Source organism: Arachis duranensis, chromosome 9, assembly GCF_000817695.3.
Source record: "Arachis duranensis cultivar V14167 chromosome 9, aradu.V14167.gnm2.J7QH, whole genome shotgun sequence".
Classification (NCBI taxonomy): domain Eukaryota; kingdom Viridiplantae; phylum Streptophyta; class Magnoliopsida; order Fabales; family Fabaceae; genus Arachis; species Arachis duranensis.
Window position 1 is genome coordinate 109,028,360 of NC_029780.3, and position 12,863 is coordinate 109,041,222.

At 34.6% G+C, this 12,863-nt stretch overlaps 1 protein-coding gene across 1 annotated transcript; it reads left to right on the forward strand.

Annotated features, from left to right (window-relative positions):
* Window positions 1–5,588: 5,588 nt before the first annotated feature.
* On the forward strand, window positions 5,589–6,646 carry LOC107467052 (membrane steroid-binding protein 2). Its single transcript, XM_016086071.3, has 2 exons — window positions 5,589–5,976; window positions 6,064–6,646. Exons 1-2 carry the CDS (start codon window positions 5,654–5,656, stop codon window positions 6,347–6,349), a joined length of 609 nt encoding a protein of 202 aa, XP_015941557.1. The 5' UTR covers window positions 5,589–5,653; the 3' UTR covers window positions 6,350–6,646.
* Window positions 6,647–12,863: the final 6,217 nt, after the last annotated feature.

Here is a 12,863-nt window from a genome sequence, read left to right on the forward strand (position 1 = left end):
CTATGGCTGATTGAAAATATGGAATGCATGATGTGACCAATGAGTAATATTACACTGGACATAATCCGTTTGGCACTCTTGATTAGTATATGTGGAATCAAGAGACGGGAGCTTCTGAGAGTGATATATTAGATGAGATTTTGCAGCGAGTGGATGGTATCTTTCAATCATGTTCATCAAAGAGAAAACAGATGAGAAATGCATTGGAAAGCACGTGCATCATGTTCATGGAGCTTAAGTTAAAACTTATTAGACTGATCATATAAGATAGTGATAGTCTAATATCGCAATTTCAAAATAAAAATTTTCCCTCCAGAAAAAAAAAAATTGATAATCTGATAACTATATCGACTTTTGACTAACTCCCAAAAACGGCAAAGGTAATATAATAAAGTTAGGTATCCAAATTTTTTTAACCCAAGTATTTAGTTAAATCTCAGTGCGCTTTTTCAAGCATACGTATGTACTACTGTTTTCTTTTTCTTTTTCCTATTCTTTCTACTCTTTCTCTTTTTTTTTTATTGTTATTGTCATTTTCTTTTGAGTATTTGTCCATTTTAATTGTCGAAGAATTTTGGACATGACATTTTAGTCCTTAATTAAAATTAATTACTCGATTGATTCTTTATAATTAACTCTATCAGTCACTTAGGTCTTTTGTTTCGTCAACTCTAAGAGAAGACAAAATAGTCCCTGACAACTCTAACAGAGGACAAAATGATTTCTAACGCCCAATGTTCGGAAACGATACTATTCTCCTCCAATTTCTATCATATCTCGCATAACTTTAACAGTCTAATATTGCAACTTCAAACTATACAATGCACGCTCTGTAACTTCAATATTCATAAGAAAGAAAAATTATCAACTTGTTCTTAACCAATTCATACTCAGGAAACTAATGACTATGTCTCTCAAGTACTTATCATCTTCGATAGATCCTATGAATCTAGATAGCGAGTTTGAATGTCTGATTTGTTAAGACCAGTCGTCGTCGTCGTCGCCATCTCCCTCCTCCTCTGCCTTAGCTATCATCTTCATGGACACATTGTCCACTGCTCTGATATCTTCATTCAGTTCCTTTTCCGAACCAATGTTCAGTAATCACTTCAGTTTCATATGAGTGGCGATGGCGACATTACTCGCTATACTGATAGCTTTGATGCGAGGTCAAAGCTGTCTGTCAGCTTGGACTCCGGGAGAGAAGGAATGAAGCATTCGGGGTCTATTCCAAATAAAAATTTGCATATGATGTCGAAGGAGAATCTTCTCATGATGTCCTAATATCCAACAATTTATATTGCTTGCCGGAGAGTGAAGAAAAGTGTATCCTTGGGGTAATTGTGGAACTTGGTTTTGAGGATGTGGTGGACGTTGTCGGGAATGGAGGGATGCTATTATCGAGGATGTGAAAGTGGATGCTTCGGGTGAGTGAAGTGCGGAGGAGGTAGATGTACCAGTCATAGAGATTTGAGAAGTGTGTGATCCATGACATGTTAAGATAAGTGCGACACACGTGGCAATTACACCATGACTTGATTTTAGAGCTAAAGAGGAGGAAGAAAAAGATGGAGAAGAAGACTGTGAAGGTGAAAAAGGAGAGTATGAATGTTAGGGTTATACGAGATATGATGGAAATTGGGGAAGAACGGTGTTGTTTCTGAACAGAGGGAGTCAGGGACCATTTTGTCTCCCGTTAGAGTTGTGATAAACCTCATTTTTAGGGTTTATCTTGTATTGAATTTAGAGTATTTTGATAACCTTTTGTCACATTTAGCCTATGAATTAGCATGGTTTTGTTATCTCTCCCATATTTATGCTTAAGTGTAAAAACATGCTTTTTAAGCCTTATTTTGATGAATTCTAATTTCTCCTTGATTCCATAAGATGCCTTGATGTGTTTGCTAGTAATTCCAATATTGAAATAGGCTAGGCATGGATCAAAGGAAGCAATGAAGGAAGCATACAAGTGGAGAGAAGCATAAAATGTCAAAGAAGCAAAGTCAGCCAAGCACGCGCACGCGCACAAGGCGCCCGCGCGCACATTGCAGAATCGACCAGGGACGCGCACGCGTACCGTGCACGCACGCGTCGATGACCGCACATGACTTCATTAAAGCAACACGTGCCTGGCGATTTGAGAGGGTTTCTGAACCCATTTTGGCGCCAAATGCTGATAGAAAGGAATAAAAAGATCAAGGATTGAGGGGAATCTAATCAATCTAGCATATAGCATAATTAGGATTAGTTTAGAGTTAGTTTTTGAGAGAGAAGCTCTCCTTTTTCTCTAGAATTAGGATTAGGTTTAGGTTAATCTCTCTTCTTAGATCTAGGTTTAATTCATGCATTGATTCACTTTTCTTTTACCAATTCTGAATCTTCTTCTCCTCCTCTTTCTAGTTATGTGCTTTAATAATTGTAATTCTTCATTTTGTTTTGGATAGATTGTTGTTCTTTTATTTCCTCTTTCAATAATGCAAATTGAGGTAATTCATGATAATTGTGATTTCCTTGATTGTTGTTGTTAATTCTTTGCAATAATTGTTGTTAGATTCTATTCTTGTTCTCAAATCACTATGCTTTTCTTTTGTGCCTTCCAAGTGTTTGATGAAATGCTTGGTTGGATTTTAGTGTAGGTTTTGTTCCTCTTAGCCTAGGTAGAGTAATTAGTGACTCTTGAGTTATCTAATTCCTTTGTTGATTGATAATTAGGAGTTTCCTAATTCCTTTGTTGATTGATAATTAGAAGTTGCTAATTGATTTGAATGCCTTTAAAGCTAGTCTTTCCTTTAGGAGTTGATTAGGACTTGAGAAATCAAATTGATTCATCCACTTGACTTTCCTCCATGGTTAGAGGTTAACTAAGTGGGAGCAATGGACAATTTGTCATCACAATTGAGGAGGATAACTAGGATAGGACTTCTAGTTCTCATATCTTGCCAAGAGCTTTGCTAGTTGTTAGTTTATTTTCCTTGCCATTTATATTTCTTGTCTAAAATCTTAAAAAAACCCCAAATATAACTCACAACTAATAGCAAGACACTTCATTACAATTTCTAGGGAGAACGACCCGAGGTCCAATACTTCGGTTTATAAATTTTAGGGGTTTATACTAGTGACAAACAACTTTTTGTATGAAAGGATTATTGCTTGGTTTAGAAACTATACTTCGACGAGATTTTATTTGAGAAATTCTAAACCGTCAAAAATCCATTCATCAAGTTGCCAGGGACCATTTTGTCTTCCATTAGAGTTGATGGAGCAAATGACCTAAGTGACTGACAGAATTAATTGTTATGGAGCAATCGAGTAATTAATTTAATTGAAGACTAAAGTGTTTGGTATAAAATTTTCTGGAAACCAAAATGGATAAATACTCTTTTTTTCTTCTTCTTGGACAACGTCGTCATCATCAGTCGTCATTATCGTCAACGTCTTGTACTTCTTCAACATCATGTTCTTCTTTTTCAACGTCGTTGTCTTCTTATTCTCTTATTTGATTCCTTCTCCTCGTTCTTTTTCCTTCTCATCCTTCTTCATCATCATCTTTTGGCGTGGTTTTCTTGACATTTTTCTCCTATATATATTTAGAAAATTAGAGCATAGAAATTTGGATGTACAACAAAAATTTTTTTAAAAGATTACATGTTTAGAATATTGACACTCAACCAACAAAAGATGTATATCACATAACTTTTTGTACACAATACATAAAATTTAGTGAATAGTATAAATTTTTTTAAAAAACTCTACATATCCAAAACATTAATACTCAACTAACAATATACATACAATACAAAAATTTTAGTGTATAATAAAAAATTTTTACTTGCATTACAGAAATATTTGCACAATATAAAAATTTATAAAAGACTATATATTCAGAACATTGATTTATTTAACTAAAAAATTTTATTTACAATAAAAATTTGTGTATTAATTATGTAAAAAATTTTATATTATATGAATAAATTTTTTTATATCAATAAATTTTATATTATATAAGTAAAAATTTTATATTATATAAGTAAAATTTTATATCAATAAATTTTTGTATTATCTAACAAAAATAGATGTACTTAAACAATGCAAAAAAGTCAAAAAAAATGATCGTATGCACATAATTTTTTTGTTAGACTTATGTAAATTTAGTTAGAGTTGATTAAAAAAACGTTTGTAGGCAAGGGTGGGTTTTTTTTATTTATATAAATAAATTAAATATAATAATTATCGATTTTTGTAATTTGTAGTATTTTTTATGAAAATACGTAATATGTCACATTTCGTTTACAGGGTAAATGAATTGACTTTAGCCGTATTTTATTTATACAGTAAACGAAATAAATTTGTAAATGGGCGCTCCTATGATGTGTGTACACGTGTTCTACAACGCTTCTATTTTGTTTACCGTGTAAACGAAATACGACTAAAGTCAATTCGTTTACTCTGTAAACGAAATAGGCTCAGTGACACCTATTTAAGAGATTTCGTTCACAGCCATTTAAAAAGTCAAAAGTTACTGTTTATCTTACTTTTTTTATCCATTTTATCCTTATTTGACTAAATCAGACGCTCAGTTAAATATTACGGCAGACGATGCAGACATTAATAGGCTGAACGCCACGTGACATGTCGTCGGGACAGAAAACTTTGAGGTTGGCGTTGCTGTTTATTTTATTATTTATTTTTATAGTACTTGAAACAAATTGCCATGTTAGTCTTATACGTAGTTGATTGTAGAAATAATGCCTAAATAGATTCTAGTTATAGCAATATGTACTTGTAAGTAGGTCAAACGTGTTTGTAGGATGTTAGAGGAATTTTGAGTTAGGAATTTGATTGGTGTACCGTATATGCTACTATATTGCATGGTATAATGTATGATAAAATCGAAAACCTTTTACCAAAATAATTTATGTCACCGAAATTTAAACTAAGTACATGAACACATTTAATTATGTTATGCCCGTTTAATAAATGTAATTATTTTTTCATTAAATATCATATTATATATACAAAAATATATTAAATTTTTATATATTAAATTTAAAGTAACATGACCGAAAGGCAACTCACTGTGTAAGCAGCGTTGGATTCTCACACTCAAACACGATTCCGTTATTCCCGTTCTTCATTAGGCAATTGGGATAGACACAACAAAATATACATTACTAGTAGACATTATGAATGATTTGAAAAAGATTTAGGTGAAAGAGGTGAATTTGTTGTGAAGAATTGCACACCATTTTATAGTTGCTTCAGGTTTGTCCTATTGTATTTCGTTTACACAGTAAACTAATTATTGTTCCACGTATTTTGTTTACAGAATATGTAAACGAAATACAGTTACTGACACAATACGTGCTTATTTTGTTTACTGTATAAACGAAATACGCTTAAAATCAATTCATTTACTCTATAAACGAAATGTGATATGGTACGTATTTTCGTAAAAACACTACAAATTACGAAAATCAGTAATTATTATATTTAATTTATTTATATAAATAAAAAATCCCATCACCGAAGGTAATAATAATACTAATATTTGATTTTTATTTTTTTATTATAAAAAGGCAAAAACAAAAATAATCGTTTTGGTCTGTGGTTGGGTCTGTAGAAGTGAGAAGAGAGAGAAGAAGAAGAAGGAGGCATGGAAGTGCAGCAAATATGGGAGACGGTGAAGGAGGCCATCGTGGCCTACACAGGCCTAGCTCCGGCCACTTTCTTCACGCTGGTGGCGCTCCTCTTTGCCGTTTACTACTTGGTTTCGGTGATGTTCGGGTCGCCAGCATACGAGGACTATCGGCGCCACGGGGAGAGGGATATGGAAGAGGAGCAGATGCCACCTCTGAAGCCGCCAGTGCAGATTGGTGAGGTGACTGAGGAGGAGCTCAAGGCCTACGATGGCACCGATCCCGAGAAGCCCCTTCTCATGGCCATCAAAGGTCAGATCTATGATGTCTCCCAAAGCAGGTACCTTTCTTTTTTTCTTCTTCAACTCTGAAATTGCGAGTTGACCTTTGGTCAAAGCTAGTTTAAGCCCTGTTTTTTGGATTGCAGGATGTTTTACGGACCCGGTGGACCCTATGCTCTTTTTGCAGGCAAGGATGCTAGCAGAGCTCTCGCTAAGATGTCTTTTGAAGACAAAGACCTCACTGGGGATATTTCTGGGCTTGGCCCATTCGAGATTGAAGCCTTACATGACTGGGAATACAAGTTTATGACCAAGTATGTTAAGGTCGGTACCATCAAACAAACTGGACGGGATTTGGATGTTGATGCTAAGCCTACTGAAGCTGCCCACTCTGAAACTCCCTCTCATGTTGATGCTGATAAAGATGAGTAAATGGAAAAAGGGTTGCTGAGAAGAGCCTTACAAAATATGTGACACTGCTTTACTTTTTGTGCTATGCTAATGCTATTCATGCTTTGTTGGAATATTAAGTCTAAGATCAATAAGTAAGGAATTACTAGTGATAAGTTTGAGTCATATCTTTCTTTTTCCTCCATAATATGTATATTAGTTAACAGCAACAGATCAATAACATTTGGGAGCATATCTTGGGCCAAGTAGTTGTCTTTCTGTATTGATATTTGATACAATGGCAAGAATAAACGAAGGGTTAGAAGTATCCTTGATGAACTTTGCATTGCTTCATTTCTACTTGAAAACTGCTTGATGGAAGTTCCAAGTAACTGATGTGATTAGATGCTCCAATAGTTGGTACCTTTCACATTCCCGTAGGGCGAAGTAGAACTACCACACAGTCTACACTCTACCTGATTCCTTGTTAAATCTTTGCACTGCCTACGGAGTTCTCTTTTGGGAATATCCAGTAATAGACTTGTTTGGTTTCAGTTTTCTGCAATGCTAAAATAGAGGGAGACAGGGACATCCGGAATTAACCTTTTGTCAAGTAAACTATTTTATTAAATTAAGCGTTTGATTCGGTCAATCGAAATTGCGTGTGGATTTGTCCGTGGAATATAATGTATTCAATAAGTGAAAAAAAATTCATCAACTTTTGTTCCCACTCTTGAATCAGCATTTATGTCACTCATTTTATTTTAAGAAGCAGCCTGCACCAAGCAGATTTCTCTTGGTGGTGGTACCGGATTAGATTTATCACTATTTAAGAATCTTAAGCATATATCCTATCTCATTTTCTTGTTTAGTACGCATTGAAATTTGGCATGGTAATCCTAATAGCTACCTAGGCACAGTTGAATATTGAAAGGAAACTTATCGTTATGAGATCAATCAATGAAATGGAGTTTTTTCATATATAATAAATTTAAAAATAATTATCTTTTACATTGGCTACATAAATGATCATCTAAAAAAACAGTTGTAATTGCACAATTGTACACAACTGTGTAAGTAAGTGCATCAAAATTAAACTCGTATAATATTTAATGGGTTGGCATAATTTCCAATTGATTGCATATTGCTTAGTTTGAAAACAAACTTGTAAGGTCAATTGACGCCTTTATTTTCAAATAAAATTCTCACACAGAAAATTATTGACAAATTATACTTATATCCTAACAATAATGGTGAGAAGCATATGAAATATTCTTTATTTACCAACATGCACAGAAAATCCATCCATCTAAGTGTTTCATAATTAAGAAACTAATAATAATTTCTTCTATCACTTAATTACGTAGCCACTTGTCTGGTTTGAGCAAAGTCAACCTTTGGCATTTGGCATACGTGCGTGAGTCGCATAATGTGCTTAGCAACAAATCATCTTTCTCAACGATTGAAAACTATTTTATTCATGAATTCACACCTTGTAATTAATATGTCTATATTGCTTATTATTATAGACTCGCCAGCTTGCCTTAGGCTTCATTCAAGTATTCTTAGAAGCAATAATAATAAATTTCTTCATTCAATAGTCTCCTTCAGGCCAGGGTTATGATGGGAGTTCCAAGACGCTCAACCCTTTTTCTGCTTCTCATCATATTTGTGCTGTCTATATTGTTGCAAGGATCAACCTCTCGTTTAATCAATGATCATCATGTTGATTGGAATAGGAGAGCAGAAGAGAGAAAGCATTCCTCCATGTTTATGCAAAGTTATTCTGCTATTCTTTCCTCTTTGAATTCCAAGTCCAACAACAACAAGCAAATTCATGCAGTTTCACACCGGCTGGTTCCTTCAGGACCAAACCGTCTTCATAATTGATCCTCCTGGATCCCTTATACATACTTAAATAAAGAGTTAGTCATCTTTATTATTTCATTTCTAGATTTTGGGGTACATATATATATGTGTAGTGTTATTTAATATAATTACTTTTTTTTGTCAATTTTTATGGCATATATATGTAGGGTAAGGTAGGTGAAGCTGGTTACGGATTATACAGATAATAGATAACTAGAAAAAAGGGAATAAAGCTTGCAAGTACTCCTTTAATTTGTTTTTGGATTAAGCCATTTGTCTTGATGTGTGTTTCTATCATGTGATCATATGATATTTCATATTTTTTTTTCCCCTAGCAAGAATGTGTATGATACAGTGTTTATATTCTTATATGATACTCTATTCAATTCACCCTAGTCGTTTGATCATCAGTGACCACAGAATTTTACACCCTAAAATCTCATCAGTTCTATAGAGATTTAGTTTCATGATCAAGTAAGAGGAGAGAAGAGAGAGCGCAAATTATGTTGTATGATTTGACCGATCCCCTAGGAATCATAAAGGAAGATAGCTAATTAGCATGGGAATTAGTACTAGTGCTATTATTATTATATCTTGAACTCATCAGAATGTTGCATTTTGATCGTTGACCAGACACAAGTACAGCTTTCAGGGAATTGAATGAATCTATAGAAATCAAAGTGCAACCGGATGGGATCGCTGTCATGATAGTTTATTGACCACAATATTGACTTTTTAAGCACTATTAAAGTGGTCCTTGGAACTACATAATAGTAATAGCAACTTCTTGAGTTTTTTTTTGGATTGAGCTTCCTAAGTTTTTTATTTTTTTGTCCTTTTAGACAGACCTTGTGTGTGTCTTATATGAACTACAGGCTCTGTTAGAAAGTCCTTTTGGCAAGCGGAATATTCTTCTTCATTGGATAATGGTGGGACTTTTTGAAGTAAAAACCCTAACTACATCCTATAGGGTTAATAAAAACAAAAGGTTCTTTTTTTTTGCACTTGGAAAACAAAGGTTAAGACCCACACCAATCCTGACAAAAAAAAAGCCCACAGGAAAAGCAATAAAACCCATACTAATCTTGCCTTTATACATGCAGTAATTTATTATTCAACGATGAATTTTTAAATAAAGTCTTAATCCAGAAAACCCCCGCCAAAGGCCTGGCTGAAGCTTAACGTCGATGGAGCGTTGGTAGAAATTGCGGACAAGGCGGGTTGCGGCGGCCTCCTGCGGGATGAGAACGGGAAGTGGGTTGCGGGCTTCACCCACACGATTGAAAACTGCTCTGCCTTCATCGCCGAACTGTGGGATGTTGTGCAAGGGCTGAACCTGGCAAGGAGATTGAGAATGAAGAAGATATTGGTAGAATGTGATTAAGAGAGAATGGTGAAGTTATTGAATGGGGAAAAAAAGTTAGAAAGACACCCTAATTCTCTGATTAGAAGGATTAGTGAGCTGAAAAAGCTTGATTGAAAAATTTTTTTATACATAACTATAGGGAAGGCAACAACTGTGCAGATTGCCTGGCCAAGAAAAGTATTGATCTTGATTTTGGGTTTTTGTTCTGGGATTATCCATTCCCAGAGTTAGTTAGCATTCTCCATGAAAATAAGAGAGGGACTACCTTACCCCATTTTATCTGTATTTAGTTGCTCGTATTTTTTTTTGGCGTTTTAGCCCCGTTTGAATACAAAAAAAAATAATCTTAATTCCCAATAAATTAGTCATTAATTTATTAAACTAAAAAATACAGTGAACAACTAATAAAAAGACTAACAGAACAAATAGGCCTTTAGTCCCCTTAGTTTATCCAAAAACAAAAGAGAAAGAAAAAAAAACATCATTTAATTCAAGGATTCGCCTTAGTTTTAACGAGAACTCTTATGGTATTCTTTAACTAATTCTATATGTAATAAACAATTAAATAAAACTAGGAGGTTCTACTTCTACCTAGACCTTTCATCTTTGTAATGCTATGAAGTAAATTTTGGTAATAGTTTTTGAGATTCACATAATTATCTAATTTAGTTTTTTAAATTTTAATTTTATTATAGTAATCTTCTAGATCGAGTTTCGAATACCATAGTAGTCCATGGTCTTTTTTTGTGCTGACTCAATTCTTATGATGTGGCTCTTCTGTACCATATTAGAGTGTGCAATGAATAATTAATATAGCTAGACTACAATTGGACCCAATTTGATCTCTTTTTCATTATATAATCCTAATTCTTCTTCTTCTCTTCAATTTGGTGCTAGAATTACTCTATTTATTATTAAGTTATTTTTATCTGATTAAACTAAATTAAATATTTAAGACAAATAGATTCAACAACCATATTTACTTGAAAAATATAATCTCAAAACCGAAACTATTAAAATCCAAACAAAATACAAATCGTGAATAAACTCACAACACAAAAAAATCCCAAAAGTAATAGCAAAAAATTTTCAAAGAAAACTAAAATGAAAACGACACTGTTTTTTGAAATGCTTAGAATCTGGACTTGGTAAAGAACCAAAGATTTTTGCCAGTCTTGAACCTCTTCTTGGTCTCCTTTAGCACCGGAACCTTCTTGTCCTTCAAATCCATGTAAAGCATCACATCTTGGAAGTTAACCATCTTAACCAACACCTTCGTGTATCGGCCTTGCAGCCCGATAACCACTTTGTTTGGTTTGAAGAACTTGACCATGACCATGCAATTATTATGTGATTCAGTGAGTAGCGATGAGTTACGCCATGAAATGGTATTTGTTAGTGTTTCTATTCTTCAAATGAAGCAACATGGCATGCATTGCTCCCCGTCATTCTCAATGAGATAAGCACGCGGTCAATTCACCTTATCCACATGTTTGATGTCAACATTGCCATATTGCAACCACGTATATATGTGGGACACTCATTTTCTGTTTCTTAATCACTACAATCTGCAAGAAGATACATTCTCCCTTCATTATCACATATAATACTCACTTGATTGCAACTTTGAAGATCACTCGAACGTTCTGGATCTGCTAGTCTCCCGCGATAAGTAAAATACACCAAACATTTTTGTTTCAAAATAATTTTCATAATAATGCTAGTTGTCATTTTATTTTCAGCTTTTAATTAACTTTTTTAAAGATTTATTTGCTTTTTATTTTTTTCTCTTCTAAAGACCGAATACAAGATAATATTTAAAAATACCTAATTGCACTTGTAATTTACCATATAAAAAGATTTTATACTTAAAGTACGTCAAAATTATTGAATAAAAATGTAATTAAATCTGTCATTATTTAACTATTTTTTATCAAAAATAAAGAAATTTTAATTCGCATTCTCTTAACTGAATTTTGGAAGATTATACTATTTAAACTATATATAACTCGTTGATATTATTTAACTAAATATATATAACTCGTTGATATTATTTAACTATTTTTATCTATCTAATTTTATAACTTTACATAAAATTAATTGTATGTTTAGATAATTTTTCAGCGTTAAACATTTTTTTTATTAGGCCACAACTATGGTACTGTTAATACCCTGGCCCAAGGTCAAAGGCCCAGGTCCAATTAAAAGGTCTAATCTAAAGGATTAAGCCTAGCTAAGTACCGACCTTCAAGTAAGAAGTCGGTATCAGCCACGACTTGCTCTAAAGAAGTCGGACTTGAGATTAACTGGCAGATAAACACTCATTCAAATGAGTAACCGCCCCTAAAATCTCTCTAACCGCTTCATAAAGCCATATCTTAACCTCCCCAAGATAATGGGATGGTTAACACCCTAAAGATACAGCACTACTCCAACGGTGGTTATTGGCTCACCACTATAAATACACTGACACCCCTCAGGTATCTCTAAGCCCAATACTCTTTAGACCTGCTCACACTCTTGCTAACTTAGGCATCGGAGTGTCTTTGCAGGTACCACCCCCCATTCACTCACGTGCATAAGTCGGAAGGAGGCTCCAGCGTGCAAACCAACTCGGAGCTCACCATCTTTCGGACATTGGGCCATCCCACGCCATCTATTCTATTAATCTCCGGTTACCCACGTAGCTGAACTAATGGGATTAGTACACAGCCGCCTGGAACAATTAGAACAAGAGCGGGAGAAGCAAAAGGAAACTGAAAAGTACCTCAAAGAGGAGATGGAGCGGCGAAAGGAGTTAGAAAGAAAACTCTTACAGCTAGAATCTTCCCTCAAGAATCACAACTCCCGCGACGAACAAGAAGAACAACTCTTGGGCGGAGAAGATCCTTTCAGCGAGGACATAATGAGGGCAAAAGTTCCGAGAAACTTCAAAAGCCCTGATATGGACCTCTACGATGGAACCACGGATCCAAAGCATCACCTAAGCAACTTCAAAAGTCGGATGTATCTAGCTGATGCTTCCGACGCTACTCGATGCAAAGCTTTCCCGACCACTTTATCAAAAGCGGCGATGAAGTGGTTCGATAGCCTTCCCCCAAGATCGATCACTAGTTTTGAAGACCTCTCAAGGAAGTTTTTGATGAGGTTCTCAATTCAGAAGGACAAGGTGAAGCACGCACCAAGCCTCCTGGGAGTAAAACAGGAGGTCGGAGAATCTTTACGAGCCTATATGAAAAGGTTCAATAAAGCTTGTTTGGAGATCCAAGACTTGCCCACAGAGGCAGTCATAATGGGGTTAGTCAATGGGCTCAGAGAAGC